The sequence below is a fragment of the Cavia porcellus genome, unplaced genomic scaffold, assembly GCF_034190915.1.
Source record: "Cavia porcellus strain 051 isolate PalLab524CR breed Dunkin Hartley unplaced genomic scaffold, mCavPor4.1 scaffold_1, whole genome shotgun sequence".
NCBI classification, from domain to species: domain Eukaryota; kingdom Metazoa; phylum Chordata; class Mammalia; order Rodentia; family Caviidae; genus Cavia; species Cavia porcellus.
The window spans coordinates 46,043,515-46,060,739 of record NW_026947484.1 but is presented as its reverse complement, the minus strand read 5'-3'; the positions used below and the strand labels follow the sequence as shown (position 1 = coordinate 46,060,739).

The following is a 17,225-nucleotide window of genomic DNA, read 5'->3' as shown; positions in this document are numbered from 1 at the left end:
TAAATTTGATTCCTCCCCTACAAAAATCAACAAAATCACCTGCACATTAAAATTTGTAACTTGAGTTTCAAATTCTATATTTTAATTTCTTGTAATTATCACTAAAAGCTTAAAAGCAGTAGCCAATCATCTGCCAAAAATTAAGAGACCCAAATCAGCCAAAACAATGTTGAACAAAATTGCAGGACTTAAACTTGATTTCAAAACTTACTACAAAGCTACAATTTCAAAGCAATGTGGTACTAGCATAAAGAGAAGCATAAATCACTGGAACAGAATAGTTCAGAAATAAGCTCTCTCATATATGATCAAATGATTTTCAATCAGGTGTCAAGATCATTCAATGGGGAAAAGACAGTTTTTCCACCAATGGTATGAAGGAAACTGGATATCTGTATATCAAAAAATAACATTAGATACTTACCTAATACTGTATATAAAAATTAAGTCTAAATGGATCAAAGAGCTAAATGTAAGACCTGAAACTACAAGAATTTCAAATGAAAACAAAGGATGAAAGCTTAAGGATACTGGAGTTGCCAATGATTTATTGGCTTTGATGCTAAAAACTGGCCAACGAAAGAAAATAATAGATGAGTTGGACTTCCTCATAATTAAAAATATTCATGCCTCAAAGGACACTAGCAAAGAAACGCAGAGGCAACCTATGAAACAGAAGGAAATATTTGTAAACCATATTATCTGGTAAGCAGTTGATATACAGAATACATAAACAACTCCTAAAACTCAACAACAGCAACAACTTAATTTTAAAAAATGGGTAAAGACTTAAATATACTTGTCCAAAGAAGATACACAATAATCAACAAGTACATGGAAAGGTGCTTAACATCATTAGTCATTTCAGAAATGTAAATGAAAGCCATGATGATATACTTAATTGGGATGGCTACTATACCTTTAAAATTAGAAATAGTAAGTGTTGAGGATATGGAGGAAATTGAAATCTTTACATACTGCTAGAAGGAACGTGCAATGCTGCAATTGCTGTGGAAAACAGTATAGCCATACTTTAAAACTTAAACACAGAATTTACATGTAATCCAGTAATTCCACTTCTGAGTGTACACTATATCCAAAAAGGTAAAGGCCAGTGATCACAGATATTGCTTGTCCATAATACCTTCATTCACAAGAGCCAAAAAGTGGAATAACCCAACACTCCATGGATGGATGAATGGGCAAACACACTATGATGCATACATTTAGAATACTGTTTTGTCTTAAAAGACAGAAATCTTGACACATGCTACACCATGAGCATATTATGTTAAGTGAAACAAGTAGGTCACAAAAGACAAGTTATTATAGGTTTCTCCTACGTGAAATTCCTAGCATTGTCATATTTCAGAAAGTAAAATTGTGGCTGCCAAGATCTGGAAGGAAGAAAATGTAGAATTACTGGTTAATGGGCACAGAATTTCAGTTTGGGTAGAAGAAAACATTCCTGAAATGGAGAGTAGTAATACAGTTTGAAATTTTAATGTATATTAATTCATATTTTAATATACATTTATACATATAAACATATATCCACAACAAAAATGGGAACAAAAATCACAAATAATGAGTCATTCAAAAATTAGGAAGATGTTAAATATCGAATTATAGGGGAACAAGAATGATTAAATGAATTATGTTAACCCACTCATTGGGATATTTATGTAGCCAAAGATATTTAATGATGGTAGGAACTTAAAAAATGCAATGATATAGTACTACATTTGTGGGGAAGGGTAAAATTATCATATACCATAATTGTAACTATAAATTAAATCTGGCTCATGGAAAAGAACTAGAAGGAATTATCAAAGTGCTATAAAAATTTATATTAGTATAATGAAATCATTTCCTTTGTTTTCATCTGTCTTCCAATTGTTTTAGAAAGCAGATACAGTAAACTTTAATGAAAATGAACTTAAACATGCAAAGTTGTATGAAGAAAAACTTTTAAATCTTTAAAAACTTAAAATCTCTTAAAATGATTATCCAGACAAGCCTTTGGATATTATTGAGGCTTCTGCAGAGTAGTATATCATGAAGCAAGTGATAAAACTTCCTAGAAAATCCATGCTCAGTTCTCTGCTTCCAAAACCATTCAGGATTCAGGTCACCGAGCAGAGGACCCATGGATGAACACCTGTAAAGAAAAAGACTTTTCAAGGAATGTCATGCACTTGTCACTGGGCAAAGACAGCTTCCCAGAGGCAGAAATTACAGATTCAGAGAGCTGCCTATCTAGGTTAAAGCAGACTCACAGCTTGGCAAATAGGGCAACCTTTAAAAACGCTTCCCAGAATGACATGGTGATTCTAACTGGGTCATTCTGAGAACTTTGTTCTCCATCTGTTGTCCTTCTCCAACTTGTTGACATCATTTTATTGTCCTTCACAAGCTCCACCTGGCCCTCTCCAGCCCCCTACCATCCACCAAAGAAGGACAGTCAAAATGAAAGCTCCTGCAGCCCTGGGGAAGGCAAGCAGAGGGAGGAAGCTGGTCCAAAAGACTCCGCCTGAGGCAGGCAGAGGCAGGGAAAGTGACCAGGGTACAAAGCAGTGTGACAGCCACTCATAAGGAAGCTATCTGTCCCTAACAGACTCCCAAGTCCTTACTTAGCCAGCTCACAGGAGAGCCAGCCTCCCACATAGAACAGGGTAAGAGTACCACAGAGGGCATGCTTTGATGTGTCAAGGTGACCTGATCCACAAGGTCCCAGCCTCTGCATTCCTCTCCAATGGATGCTGTCCTTACCTGTTGTTTCCTCTAAGAGCCTTACCCAGTCCGTCTTCAAAAGCCATAGTCCATGCAGACACTGCCACAGAGTATTGCCTGAAGCCCAGCTTCATTCCACGGTGCTCTTGGATTCTGGTTTGAAGGATCCTCCAAAAGTCCCAGCTGGCTTCTCTTCTCTATGCCCTGCCATTTTGGATGGTTCTCTTCTCTCATCACTCCTAGGTGGTTCGAGATCAGATCTCTCACTGCACAGTGAAATTGCGTCAGACAACGGGTCTCATGGAGTACTGCTTGGAGGTGATTAAGGAAAATGATCCTAGTGGCTTTTTGCAGGTAAGTGTTAACCATTTGTTTGGCTTCCACATGTCCCATGAGATGAGTCTAAGATGCCTGGGTGGGGCATAGAGCAGCCCTGGCCAAGCTTCGTCACCTCAGTAGCAGAACCAACTGTCACACTGCCTTGGGTGTGTGGGCACCTGCTAAATAAGCTCGCCGACTTTCTGGAAGTCTGTCCCCAGGTGTTACATGGCTGCAAAGTGCATATGCGTTTTGTTGTTTTTGTTCTTAAAAAATGCAACTCCCCGTAAGTTCTTCCAAAGTAGAGTTTTCCCCTGCGCTAAGAATCTGACTCCATTGTTATCTCATGGACAGTTTCGTCAGCCAAAAATGTCCTATCTGCAAGTCTCTGCCTGGTCACCTCTTCCTGGCCTATTGGCCAGTGATTTCTCTAATGTGTGAAACTTACTCATTTTTCAACGTTAACTTTTAGTGAAATGTTATGATTTAAGTCGCATGTTATTTAAATGTAAGGAATATTTTGATAAAGGACATGAGAATCTCTTCCAATTTACATTCTGTTAAAATGACTAAGAGTGACCCTGGATGACTGAATGTAAGAAGTGAAAGAATTTTCTATCAAAGTCCAAAGCAGTCATTGCAAAAAGACAGTGTCTTTAAAATGTAATAAATCCTGTATGCAGCCTCTCTAGTTCACGAGTCTTGATATACTACCCACACCTCAAAATAGAAGCTGAGATCTGTTGATTCTAATTAATTTCTCACCAACCTGTATCATTCTTTACAATGGTGGGCTTTAAGTGGATCAATCATAAATAGCATGATCACATATACAGGTTTGTCTGTTAGATTAATTAACACCTACTAATTAGTCACAGAACTCTCCCTCTGACTCACAAAACGTATTCAGACTTGCTTGAGAAAGCTCGAGTCCTCCTACTCATAACGGGATCCTTCTTACCATCCACTCTGAGACTGGAAGTGTGATTCCCACAACAGATTGGTGGTAACGCTCTCAGAGAGTCAAGGAACGACATTGTTTCCAGTGTGGCACTGTGTTTCTTAGGCTGTGGTCTTTGCTGTGATTAGATTTCTGACGCCCTCATAAGGAGAGTGCACCTGACAGAAGACCAGTGGGGGAAAGGCACACTCACTCCCAGGATGACCACAGACTTTGACTTGAGTCTGGACAATAGCCCTCTGCTGCAGTCCATCCACCAGCTGGACTTCGTGCAGATGAAAGGTACGTTGCATGCTGTGTCCCCCAAGCCGGGCAGCTCCATCCCAACTAGATGCTGGTGCTTGATGCAGGGCTAGTGGCCACCAGGTGATGGTTACAAAAATCTAGAGTGGTTCCTATCTAACCAGATACTAAAAATGCCTTGTACCTGTGCAGTCTCCCACAGAGGAGGTCAGATAAATTCACATGTGTTTGACTCTTTGGGAGTTTTAGAGATTACATATGCTCAGCATCAGGGAACTGCCATCGAAGGAGGTGGGAGGAAGGGGGAACATCACTGCCACAGAAATAAAGCTTTGCTACAGGAAGTAACCAGAGATACTGATAAAAATCGAGGCAGTGCTGAATTGAGACAGCTGTTTCCACATGCACACAGACAGCAAGTGTGGATGAGGGGGAGCTCGCGAGGATCACAGCCTGCCAAAACCAGCAGGAAAAGACCAGCCTGGGTGCCAAATGCAAATTTGAGATAAACTTTAAAGTTAGTTTATGTAACCAAGGGATAACAGCAAGGTCTCTTGAGATTTAAGGCCAAGGGCTGAAGGGAAGTACAAGTACTTCCAATTATACTCAGGAAAATGAAAACTCAAGTGGGCATTACTTTTATGGTGAAGTAATAAGAATATTACTTAGGGGATAATGTTTCTGAATTTTAAAAATGTTTTGTTTTGAAACGTGCATTCACAGGAAGCTATGGGGGTAGTGAGGAGAGGTCCTTTCTACTGGTTTCTCTCAGTGGTGACATGTGGCACCCTATAATATCAACACCAGGAATCTGACATTGGTACAACACATGTGCATGGTTCTCTGCCATTTTATGACCTGTATAGATGCACACAGCCACCACAGGGGTCAGGATACAGGACCACAAAGCCATCCCTTTGTGGTCACACTCCTACCCTACGGGTCTCCAATCCCTGGTAACCACTAATCCGCTCCATCTCTCCCATTTTTTCTTTCTCTGATCTTTCTTTTTTCTTCTTTTTTTTTTAACTAAAGAAACTGGTTTTCTCTTCACAGCCCCTGATCTAAGCTTCCACATAATAAGTGATTTAGCACTCTTCTCTCAACCTCTTGGTGGATTTTTGCTCTGTTATTTTCAGCTTTCTCATTTTTTTATTTAATATGTACTCTTTGAGAAGATGACAATCAAGTTTTGATGTGTTGTATAGTGATAAACTAAAACGTTTTCTTATAGCAAAAAAAACCTTGCTGTTTACTGAGTACTAACCAAACCAGAGGCCCTCCTAAGTGCAGTGTTACCTCCTTGTGTTCTCACAGCCCCAGCAGTCAGCGGAGAAGCCAGGCTACAGGAAGCCTGGTCACTTCCCAGAGCCCGCAGAGCTAGTGTGTGACAAGGCCAGTGCTCACCCCAGGGAGTGTAGGTCCACAACACACTCCTGCAGCTTCTGGTTCATCTATAAAGCTAGTTCCTTCCTCCAAGGCTTCTTCAGAGAACATCTGAATATCTTTCATGTACTTAATAAATGTAATCTTTTTGTGTTGCAGCAGTTCTTTCTTGCTGTTTAAATTATTCTTTAATTCCCACATAGTAGCCTATTAAATAAACCTAACCCTAGCAGAAATGGAGCCCTAAGTATGTCCACTCCCATCAGCCTCTCTCTCTGTCCCCAATTCTTTCAATGAGGTAAGGTCACTGAAAGGTTATGTTGCCAGTGGCTTGGAGGAGAAAATACATCACAAAAGGCTTTTGATGGAGGAGGAAGAAATCATCCAACTCCATTAGCCCTGGTGAGGGCACAGGAGAAGGAGGCAATGAGAGGGTAAAAGCTTTGTGCTTTAATCAGCGAACAGAGGAGCCCTCCTCTCTGCATGCATTATGCTTCTGAGTCCTGTCCATTTGCACACTGGAGTCCAGGCCATTTGGCAGGATGGTGACAATTATGTTAGAGTTACTAGACCCTTCAGCTCATAGAAGTGCAGGTTCGTGCACCTGCCATCCGAGACCCCATTTCCCAAGCACTGATACTCGGTCACTTAGCGGCCCTCTCAGAAGATTAGGCATGTGTGTGCAGCCTGCTCGGGTCCTTGTCTGTGACAGACACACACGGTTTCCAAAGGCCACGGCACAGAAGCCCCTCCCCACAGCAGTGCGCCTGCAAGGCGAGATATCCAGAGCGCTTATTTTTTGAAGTTAATAAAACAGGCCATTTGGTATGAGAGAAGGATTATTCTGTTTTTCTTTTAGCACTTTATCTTAATTTAGTTTACTTCTTATAATTATCTCTCTGCTTATTAATTTGTATGCCTTGCTTTGTGCTCATTAAGCTTAATTAATTCAGTGAAAGCCCAGGGCTTTGTAGAAGCTGAATAATTTTTACCTGTCAGATGCTTGAAAAGAAAAGAAAAGCCAGAGGTCATGATGTGCCAGAAGTTGACTGGCTGTGGCTAGGACATCTCTTCCTGACCCCTGCAATGTTGTTAACGCGTAGACAACTGGTCTTAGTATTCCCTCAGCTTTTTTGTTTACTAAAGAAATTCCTAATTTAATGAAGTACATTTTCACAACTTGTCAGTAAAAATATTCTCCAAGAAACTGCACCTTAAGATCCACAGACAAATGGCCAAAATGTAGGTAATATTTGGAGTGGTATTAATGCCATCTGGCCATTGTGAAAGTAACAGGGCGTGTAATTCAAAATGTGCTTTCTAATTGTGCTAAGTGGATTACAGTAGAATGTCACTTGAAATACACTTAACTGAAATATCGGTTTACGTTTTGATTCAAAATGTTAGCAAGCATCTCTCCTGTTTTGCAATCATCACAAATGTCCTTTTTGTTATTGTTGATACTGAACAGATAGGTTTGATGATGCTTTCTACATATTTCCACTTGTGCCAGCTACTGTTAAATGTTTAAGAAAACATGGCTTAAAGCTCTTCTCTTACTAGCTAAAGATTTAACTGAAGTCTATGCGAACCCTAAGCATTTGAGATCTAGCTGGAGAATGTTAGTACCTTTTTCATTCAGACATCTCTAAATTGTAATGATCTTTGTTCTGGTTGTATTTGGGTTAGAAAATTACCTTATTTTCTTTCCTAATGACTGGAAGTAGGGTTTTGTCTTTCAGAGTTTCCTTTTATAGAAAACATTATATTAAGCTCCGTTCTGTGTTTATTAGAAATAATAAAAAAGTTTCCCTTTAATTCTAAGTTAGTATTATCAGTTCTTCCTCAAGTCATAGGAAACAAGTTTAAGATTCTTTTCCTAATCTGCCAATGGTTCCCTACTCAGTTAAAAATAGATTTCAGAGGGGGTTGGAGATTTAGCTCAGCGGCATAAGCACCTGCCTTATAAGCAGGCAGTTGTGAGTTCGATCCCCAGTACCGATAAAAAGGAAAAAGTCAAAAAAAAAAAAAAAAAAAAAAAAAAAGATTTCAGATACCTACACCATCTCAAAAAAAATTGCCCAGAACTGTGAAAGTATTTGGAGTATTCCAACACCTGTGGGTCATAGTGCTGAAATAAAATGCCAGTGTGTTCATTATAAACTAGGATAAAGCCATGATCCAAAACGCCACCAGCCTTTCTAGCACATAAACCAAATGACTATTAATTTCTTCAAGTGTTTCTACTCCCTGAATGATGTATTTGTCTTCATTAACTTGGCTCAAATATAAGAGCCCTGAGTATGCATCAAGATCATGGGCAAGGCTAGTGTGGTCCGAACAGACTCCTCTAAGTCTTAGAGAGGACCTTCAGGAGAGCTAGGGGAACATGGGGTGACATTCACACTATGTGCTGTCTGGCTTGTGCAGTGGTTTGGGGACCGGAAATGCATGTTCTCAAAACCCACGTTCACGTTTATCCTTCCAAAACCTTTCTCCTTCATCCTCCCCAACTCCTGTTTATTTCACAGAGCTGCTCTGGAGAATTATGAGTGTGCACAGTTAGAAAGATTAGTGGGGAAAGTTAAATAAGAATGCTGAATAATTTGAAACAGAGCAACCTTTAAGAGCAGTAGGACATTTGAAAATATAGAAGCCGCTATGGCAGGGCTTCAGCAAGCTTAAAGCAGGATAAAAGACAAAAAACAAACAAACAGGAGAAAACAAACAAAAGCAAAAACAGAGGCACATTGTCAAATTGGGCAGCCTCTAGAGGTTAAAAGAAAAACAGGTCAGTCTAGAAATTTATAATCACAGAAAACATTCTTGAAAAATAAAAGCAAAAATATTCACTGCATTTCTCTATTATGGCTCATAACTATGAACTGCATCTCAACCAAATCCTCCTCAGAAGTCAGTAAAAATAGCTGTTCCTGTATTTAAGACAAGAATTTTCAGCTTGATCTTGCAGGCTTAAAGAATGCTATATGCCAGAACACTGGTCAGCTCAGGAAAAATTCACTAATAAGAAAAAAGAGGTCCCAGACTGAGCGTATATGCTTGAAGATCAAGCTGGCTATGGCAGTCTCTAATGACAGGTGTTTCTGTAAAATAAAAACTTCTTTTTTAGACACCAGTCCAATTCCAGAACATAAAAGACAGATTAATCTGAAAAGACTTTGAGTTTGTTGCACACCATTTATTTTATACATAAGAAAAGGAAATAGAATAGCATTACACCCACTGTAAAATCTAGCTTTCTAAATTTCAGCCTGAGTTTTTGCTAAGGCTGTAATTTTGTCATGTTTGCCTTTTATATACAACGTCATTTGGGAGTAATAAGGCATAGATAAATAAAGAAAATGAAAAAATAATTCTTAACACATAGATGGATTTAGATACATGCCAATGTCTCTGCATAAATTCTTCCCTTTCTTTTTCTTTTTTGTTCATTCACTTATCTGTTTAAATTTGGGATAATATTAAGATCTGAAGATTAATAAAAGTTAGATCTTTTTTCTATCCTTTTGTTCTTTTAAAGTGTATCCACTGAGGACCTATGCGTCAAATTCTAATGTTTAATAACCCATGATATCATGTATTCTAGTTAATCTGTTAATTATACCTATGTCTATGTTGATTATACCTATGTCTGTTTATAATCAGACATTGCAAGCATTTATATGATTCAAGTTAAAACCATCTTGTGATTTTATTTTTCATTTTATAATTTATGAAATGTATACTTGTCTAAAACACAAAGAAAAAGGAAGACTAATATGGAATGAAATGAAATACATGAACCCGGGGAATTGTTTTATGGTAGGTTTTAATAAAGACAGTTCAGAGCAAGTATCTCAGAGAGAACCATTCGTGTCTCTAGAAAAGCCTTTGAAGAATGGTTGCTTAAACTTGTACCATTTAACTTCACAGTAAATAAGATAAAATGAATTCCTTTTACAAGGAAACACCATCTAAATAACAAAGTAAGTCTCTAATACTTATGTTTTAAAGGTAGTGATCCAATTCCAGCTCCCGGGTTATGCTTGATTCTATGTGAATAATCTTTAGCATCATTTGAGGAGTTACAACTTCTGTCTTCCCTTCTTTCCATCTAACTCTTCGTTAGAGTTTCTTTGTTGATCGAGGCAATGAATTTAATCTCCTTTCCTCAAAATTCAGATGTTCTGGGACTTTGGAGCCTGTGGTAGACACAGTTCTCTGATAAGATTCCATTTGAAACATGCACTATAGACACTTGAAACATGATTTCCTCTCCTAAACAGATCACAACCAATTAAAATAGTCACTAAATTTGATTTATTTATGCTTTAATAGCTCTGACATGGTTTTATTACAGTATATCATGATCCTTTTCTTACTCTAAGTTGCATACTTCACATCTCATGTTACAGCCACTACTTTTGTTTTCTAGGTTTTCCAGCATAAAACTTGGTTCTTAAATGGCTGTGAAGCCAAATATCTGTTTGATTGGGGTGACTGACAAGACGTGTGTTTAATTCAAAGCACAACACATGAAGCCAGACTTTGAGACCGAACATGAAATGTTCCACAATTAACATTTGTTCACTTAAATATCCCTGAATATGGTCCAAGACATTCTCTCCTGTTGTTAAAGTTCTAAAAAATAATAATAATAAATTACCATTTTGGTGCTAAAAATTTTTTTAAACAGTTGGTAAAACTAATGTTCCCAGTTAGATGTATTAAGTCCATGTGCTAGGAACTAGCCTTACTTGTTAACCAGTATTTCTATGTCTGAAGGTTTAACTACTCTGCATTTTTAAGTTATATGAGAGAGTCTCAGCATTTCATAAAATATACGCAAGGGTATTATGACTTCCAAGTAACATGTGACAGATTCTCCCAAGGCTGCTGGGATACCTGGGGCCTCCTGCCATGGCCCAGTTGGCTGCATAGTACCCCCAGGCTCTCAGCCAGATGGTCTATGCCTGAAACAAAGAACTTGACCTTGTGCTGTATCTGAGGTCCAACTGCCTTAGGAGTATGATATTGGGGCTCTTAGAGGTTTCCAAATGGAGAGATTATCATTTGTGTCACTTGCTACCAAATTTCCAAGTATCTATAGCTATTTATGGACACTAGACATGGAATAGAATATATTATATATATATATATTAAAAATACAATAGTTTCAGAACTATTTCTCAGAATAATCCTCAGTTTATAAACTGGTTTAAATTTCAATCAATTTTATGATAAAAGCTTCAGCCATGTTAGACATTAAAGAAACTCAGTTTAAATTTCAATCAATTTTATGATAAAAGCTTCAGCCATGTTAGACATTAAAGAAACTTTGGGGGGCTGGACAGGGAAATCTATTCCCCATAGGAGCAATGCCATCTATGCTTCAGGGGGTAAGAACAGAGCCATTCTGTGAATATGCCTGCCCCCCTCCAGCTGCCACCACTACCGTAGGAGGTGGCACCATGAGCTGAGAACTGAGCCTCACAGGAATCCAGGAGCCTGCGCCACCCAGTGAAGCCCTGAGAAGGGTCTCAGTGAGGTCCCTGCTGCACCCTGGACTGACTCCTCCTGATTGCGTTGGTGTCGGGGCTGTTTGTGCTTCTTAAGATCCTGAAATAGATGCAGCTTCACAGAAGCCACAAAGTAACACTAATTTCTGTTTAGCTTCCTCTCCAGTCCCGGCAACCCCCATCCTCCAGCTGGAGGAGTGTTGTACGCACAACAACAGCGCCACGCTGTCCTGGAAACAGCCCCCTCTGTCCACCGTGCCCGCTGAAGGGTACATTCTGGAGCTGGATGACGGCAGTGGTGGTCAGTTCCGGGTGAGTAGACAAACTCTGCTTTTAACCAAAGCCAGTGGCATGCGCGCACGTGCGAGCTCGTGTGTGTACACACACATGAACATCTTCAACAGGACCTGCTGTGGCATCTCAAGCAAGGCTTTCCCATCTCTCTGCCCGCCCTTCAGCTGAGGTCTGTCCTCTCTTCATGCCATCCTAAGGGGGCAAAAGTCCGAAACCATCTTATTCATCCTAAGAGACAGTCCATGCAGTCCTGCCAGAATCAGAGTGCCTGCCTTCTTATCTGGTCTCCTCCACACAGCTGTATGACAGGGCTTGATTCTCACTTCTTGATCCCTGCATGGCCTCATCTATGAACCAGGATAATAACAGGAACATGTATCTCATTCCTTGTTGCTAAGAGCCCATTGGATCGCCCAGGTAAGATTCTGATCTTACTGTCTGGAACATGGCAAGTCTTCAGTGGTAGCTATTATTCCTGCCCTTATTTATTGCCAGTAATGTCATTAACCACTCTCTACAGTCTGTCCCTACAGCCACTATTTCTAAAATCTTTGATTGGTATCCCTCAAGTTCTTTTGTTATACCCTCCCTATTCTAAGGAACTTTTCTAGCAGAAATTTTCCAAGTTGTCTTTCAGGGTGTTTTGTTTTGTTTTGTTGGTTTTTTGTGGGGCCTCTCACCAGACAGAACCAGTGCCCGAAGATTATTCTTGTCACAAGAGCAGGGCATCCTAATCCTGCTGGGGATCTGTGGTGCCCTCTGACAGCAGAGCAGGATGCCCAAGCATGGCCGTGGTGGCCCGTAGGTTGATGATCATGTGTGTCTTTCTGTCCACGCATGTCTGCTTTTCTCTCATGTGCACACAGCCTCACTTGCATCCATTTTCACTTTCTGCCTTGTTTTCCACCTGATTCAACTCAGGCTTATCTGAGTTTTCTTTCCTGATGGTCTGATGCCTGGGACCTCCCAAGGGAACAGGCTGATGCCCAGGCCAGTCCTAGCAAGACAAAGAGAAACCATGTCCAAAAGAGACCTTCAGAGCGCTGAGGATGACGCTTTCTTCAGAACAGGGCCACAGCTTTTGGGTTCAAAGCCTTTCAAGGCCTGCTGTTCCTAAACGTTTGATACCCCCCACACACACACACACTGGAGTTAAGTGCTTTTAACCAGGATTGTTTCCGGTAATTCTCAAGGACAAGGCTGTCTCGTGATGGAACCTTTTATCTACATATGTGTACCAAAATCAAGCCTCTACCATTCTGAAATAAGAATCAGTATTGGGTTCTAGTCCGGGTTTTTTTTAACTCTGTACATGCATTTGTGCATGCGTGTAGGCATGTGTGTGTGTGTCTCTGTGTGTGTGTGAGTGTGTGTGTGTGTGTGTGTGTGTGTGTGTGTGTGTGTGTAAAATGCCTGTTGCTTGGTCGGTTTCTCATCTCTGACTTTGCCTTTTCCATTATTGTTTCGTTTTGAGGGCCTTTCTCCCTCTAATCATTCCTTCTCTCTCTCTCTCTTTCCTCCTGAGAAACTAATTCTGTTTTTCCCAGTTGTTTAAATCAATTCTCTCATCTTGACTTTTCTGCCAATTATTAGAAGCTATCCTGGCATGGTTACCTTCTCACGGTCCCGGGATCTCATGTTCCTCCTGCTTTCTCACTGTTTTATATCTAACCCCTCCCAGTCTACATGTCTCAAGCAGGCTTCTCTACTGAGAGTTGGGCTTATATCTCCACCTTTCTAGAATTTTCCATTTCTACATCCTAAAACTGCCTTATATTAAAGACATTTTGAAATAAGCCCATAATTTTCTTCCAAAACTTAGTTCTGTATCTTCTATTTTCCAGTTGTCCTATCTTAGCTAACAGACTCAGCATCATAGGATCGACCATCTCCTCTTTCCTCCTCATGCGTCAGTAACATCAAGGAAGCTGCTGCATCCTCTCCCGATGCCCTCTAGGCCACCCATCTGGTGCTCCCGCCTGGATTCCCTATTCTTGCTCCACAGGCTCCCTGAGAAGCATGACCAACCCTGACTGCTGGCCTCACTACTTAAATGGAGTCCTCCCCACGTGGGATTGGGAACTTGTTAAAAATGCAAAATCTCACATTCACCCCAGACACTTTACAGGATCAGAAACTGCATTCAGTAAGAGTCACAGGTGATTCATATGCACATAAAATTTGAGACAGACTGAATGAGAGGACATAATATTCAAATTTTTGTTACGGTTGCAGTAGTGATGCATTGGTGGGCAATCCAGGACCTCAGTCTTCTTAGAAAGTTGTCATTTTAAGGTTTTCTTTGAGTGCAAATTATTTTCATTCATTACATCAGCATAATTTTGCAAAGTGTACGGCTAAAATATGAAGCAAATGCCTACCCTATGTAAAAGCTGCATTATGCTAGGGTTTATTTTAAGCCTTTGAAATGTCATTCTTCCTCCCCCTTCCCTCTGCACTCTGGTGCAAACCTATACTCCTGTAACTTTGAAGGCTAGTCTTTACAACAGTGCTTGAAGATATCAGCACAGTTATAAATATAGCATACCGACTGCCCTTATGTGTTCGTGTCTCCAGAATGTTTTTCACAGACCATAGTGATGGATAAAGAACTCAGCAGGTATGATATGCTGTATTGTTGCCAAGTTAATATGGATGACCACCACCTCTACTATAAGCATACACTAGATGCTAATAACTACAACTCATTAAGTCATGGGTCCATGCTAAATTAGCACCATGCTAATCAATCTACTCACCTTCATAAGGTGAATAATGTCCCCATTTTATATATGAGGTAACTGAGTCTTTAAAAGGTGAATTAAATGGCCCAATTATTCCAATATCTCATAGGAGTGAAACCCAAATCAGACTAGTACCAAAACTCTTGTGCCTAACTGGTGGGCAACACTGCCTCTCTAACCCCTTATGAGGCTTCACATTAAGTGATCTGTTTTTTGCTGCCCCCCACCCAGGAAGTGTATGTTGGAAAAGAGACAATGTGCACTGTGGATGGCCTTCACTTCAACAGCACGTACAACGCTCGAGTCAAGGCCTTCAACAAAACAGGAGTCAGCCCATACAGCAAGACCCTGGTCCTGCAGACGTCCGAGGGTAAGGCCCTTCAGCAGTATCCCTCAGAGCGAGAGCTGCGAGGCATCTAACGTGGCTGGCCAGCCTGGAGGTAACCCCACCACTGCCCACATTCCTCGAGCCTTTCCATGACTTGCTCTGCATCCTGGCCCAGAGCCGCTCTTCCTCTCCTGCCTTTAGAGAGCCCATGGGATGTGGATGTGATCAAACCAAAGATTCCACATCGGCAGTTCAGTGGCTTGGGCCATCGGCCTCCTTTGATAACCCTCTAAGTCAGCTACATTTGAAGAAGCTGAAAATGAAGGCCTGAATGTGGCCCCGGTGTCTAACGCGAAGGTGTCTAGGCTCTAGAGCAGGCTCCCATTCTCCATCAATCCCATCTGTTGCCAGTTTTGCCCAGATGAATCTCAGTTTCTTTGTAGTGCTTTCTTGTTCCTGGGTTCTTTCCAGCTGTGGATTTGTATGACTGAACATGTTTCCAATGGGTGTGGGGTGCTAGAGCCATTCAGAGGAGGCCTGTAGGCCACCCCTGGCTTTTCCAGCTCGGACAGCTTCCATTTCCTACCTAAAGCCCAGGCCGCCAGCACCAAGACTGAGACTTCCTGTGGCCACTCAACAGGAAGAGACCAGCAACTCCGCATTACCTCGCCATGTGCATCTTTACCAGTCCCTCTAGTCCTGGTTAGGCTGCCTAAGGCCACCGGACAAGGGTGATCTCTAGAGGATGTTTGCTTCTTGGCTATACTGTAAATAGTTAGGCCATCAAAGATGTATTATCTGTCTCAAAAGAGAGGCTTTTGATGGTCAAGTATAACCTCTGAGGCTCTTAACATTTTCATTTTAAAAGCAATCACAACACATGAAAAGAAACCATGAGGAGGTATTTGTGGCTGGTGCCAAAGCAGGTTTAAGAACTTTGGGTGTCAGTTTAATCATAGAAGTCACCTCCCACCCCACTGGCATTTTCCATAACTTCCCTTCGCAGAACTAATTCTGTTGAATTTGTTCACAATGTTAGCTAAAAGAACTGTGGAGGTGTTTTCTGCCACTTCCCAGGAACCTCAGCATGTGCCAGTCACCCCTCAAATGGTTCACATGGTTAAAAACAAGCACAACTTTGAATCCCACAGCAAGGGTGAAAGGCCCCTTCCCTGTGAAAACAGTGCTTTGGGGGCGGTTGTAAGGCTCAGTGGTACTGTCTATCCAAAGAGAAGGATATGTTGATGGGAGAAGGCTGGCATGACCTATTCCCATTTGAATCACAGTGACATGATAGCTACAGCCTCCCCCAGAAGTATCATTTTAGCAACTTCTCTCTGGGATGACCTTTAAGTTTGAGAGCGGTTGCCTCTTTTCCCAAAATACCATGCTAAATACCGAAGGCCTCCAAGAGCTCTTCCTTTCCAGAAGCAATGCTGAAGGCCCTTTATGGTGCTGGCCCCATTTCCATGTGTGCACAAGGCCTTTTGATTGAAGAGAGATGTGCGTGCCGGCAGAGCAGAGAGAAGTCTGCAGCAGTGTTGCTAATATTTGTCATCAGAACTATAGGAAAACTTTCTATTCATAATACACTATGGAGATCACATTACTCTTGTGAAACAAGTTATTAGTATAGCAACCCAAGTACTTCTGTCTCTCATCCTACAGGAGAACGTAATTGCTTAGTTTCTTTTAATGTTCATAAAATTATGGTAAAATTACAGGATTTGGAATTGCTGTCCCTGGTACCACAGTCACAGAACTGGGGGTCATTTTTTAATCGAAACTAATGGAACAAGTTCTCTTCCAACAAAGAAATGTACTGTAGAAATTAATTCCTCTCTGAATTTTATATATTGTGTACAAATATAAGGTATGTATCTGAATACAAAGCAAACCCTATCATCATGTAGATATCAGTATTCTCTGTTACTGCACAGAAGTGATTTTCTCATGATGAAATAAAGTTCACACACATACTTTCTCCATAACTTTGGTTTGTTCTATTTGTTTCTCCCTTACTCTAATTCACTCAAATAGTGAGATAAGATTTAAAAGGCAAGAAAAAAGAGTGATTAGTTTTACTGATCAATCTACTCTCACAGAGAAAGCCTATTGAGTTAACTATATCTTTTCTGTTTTTTCAAACCCGTGAGAAAAATGTTGTTAGTAATTTGATACATTTGTTACACTTATAATTACTAATGTTACTTTGAAACATTTATTACACTTATAATTTACTAATGTTACTTCCTACAGTTCCTGGAAAGTGCTTTAGAGTTTTTGTTTTTTGTTTTTGCTGGTATCAAGAGGTGGGGTGGTTCATTTAAACTTTCTATAAGAATAAACCTCTTTCCAAAGTTCAAAACAAAATATCTATATTGCAGAAGGATCCAATTTCCTATGTGACAACAAACCTAACTTGTACATGCATTTAGTCCAAGGTTTAGACCACGTACCAATATCTACTCTGAACTGTCACAAAGCCTTCTACTGGTACCATTATACAGTGGAGACCAAATGTCTACAGTATTATGAATTCTGATAAAGTTTTTCCTCAAAATCCAATTCATCTGTCTGTCTGTCTGTCTGTCTTTTTATTTACTTGCTGGGCAGTGTTTGATAAGTACCCACTGTGCTGACCGTGGGTGTGAAATGTTGATGTTTTCAGGCTAGTAAGAGAAGCCCTGAAGAAATCA

General features: G+C 40.4%; 1 protein-coding gene across 9 annotated transcripts in view; it reads left to right on the top strand.

Annotated features, from left to right (window-relative positions):
- Nucleotides 1-17,225, top strand: part of Trim9 (tripartite motif containing 9) — a 107,728-nt gene that overhangs the window by 70,602 nt on the left and 19,901 nt on the right. For 8 of the 9 annotated variants that reach the window (XM_005004537.4, XM_063247540.1, XM_023565913.2 and 5 more), the window contains exons 4-7: nucleotides 2,977-3,087; nucleotides 4,141-4,294; nucleotides 11,315-11,472; nucleotides 14,430-14,568. In XM_005004537.4, the coding sequence (XP_005004594.1) occupies nucleotides 2,977-3,087; nucleotides 4,141-4,294; nucleotides 11,315-11,472; nucleotides 14,430-14,568 (562 nt within the window). Of the gene's footprint in view, nucleotides 1-2,976; nucleotides 3,088-4,140; nucleotides 4,295-11,314; nucleotides 11,473-14,429; nucleotides 14,569-15,118; nucleotides 17,095-17,225 lie in introns of those variants that run through there. The other variant, XM_063247549.1, reaches the window with a different exon arrangement.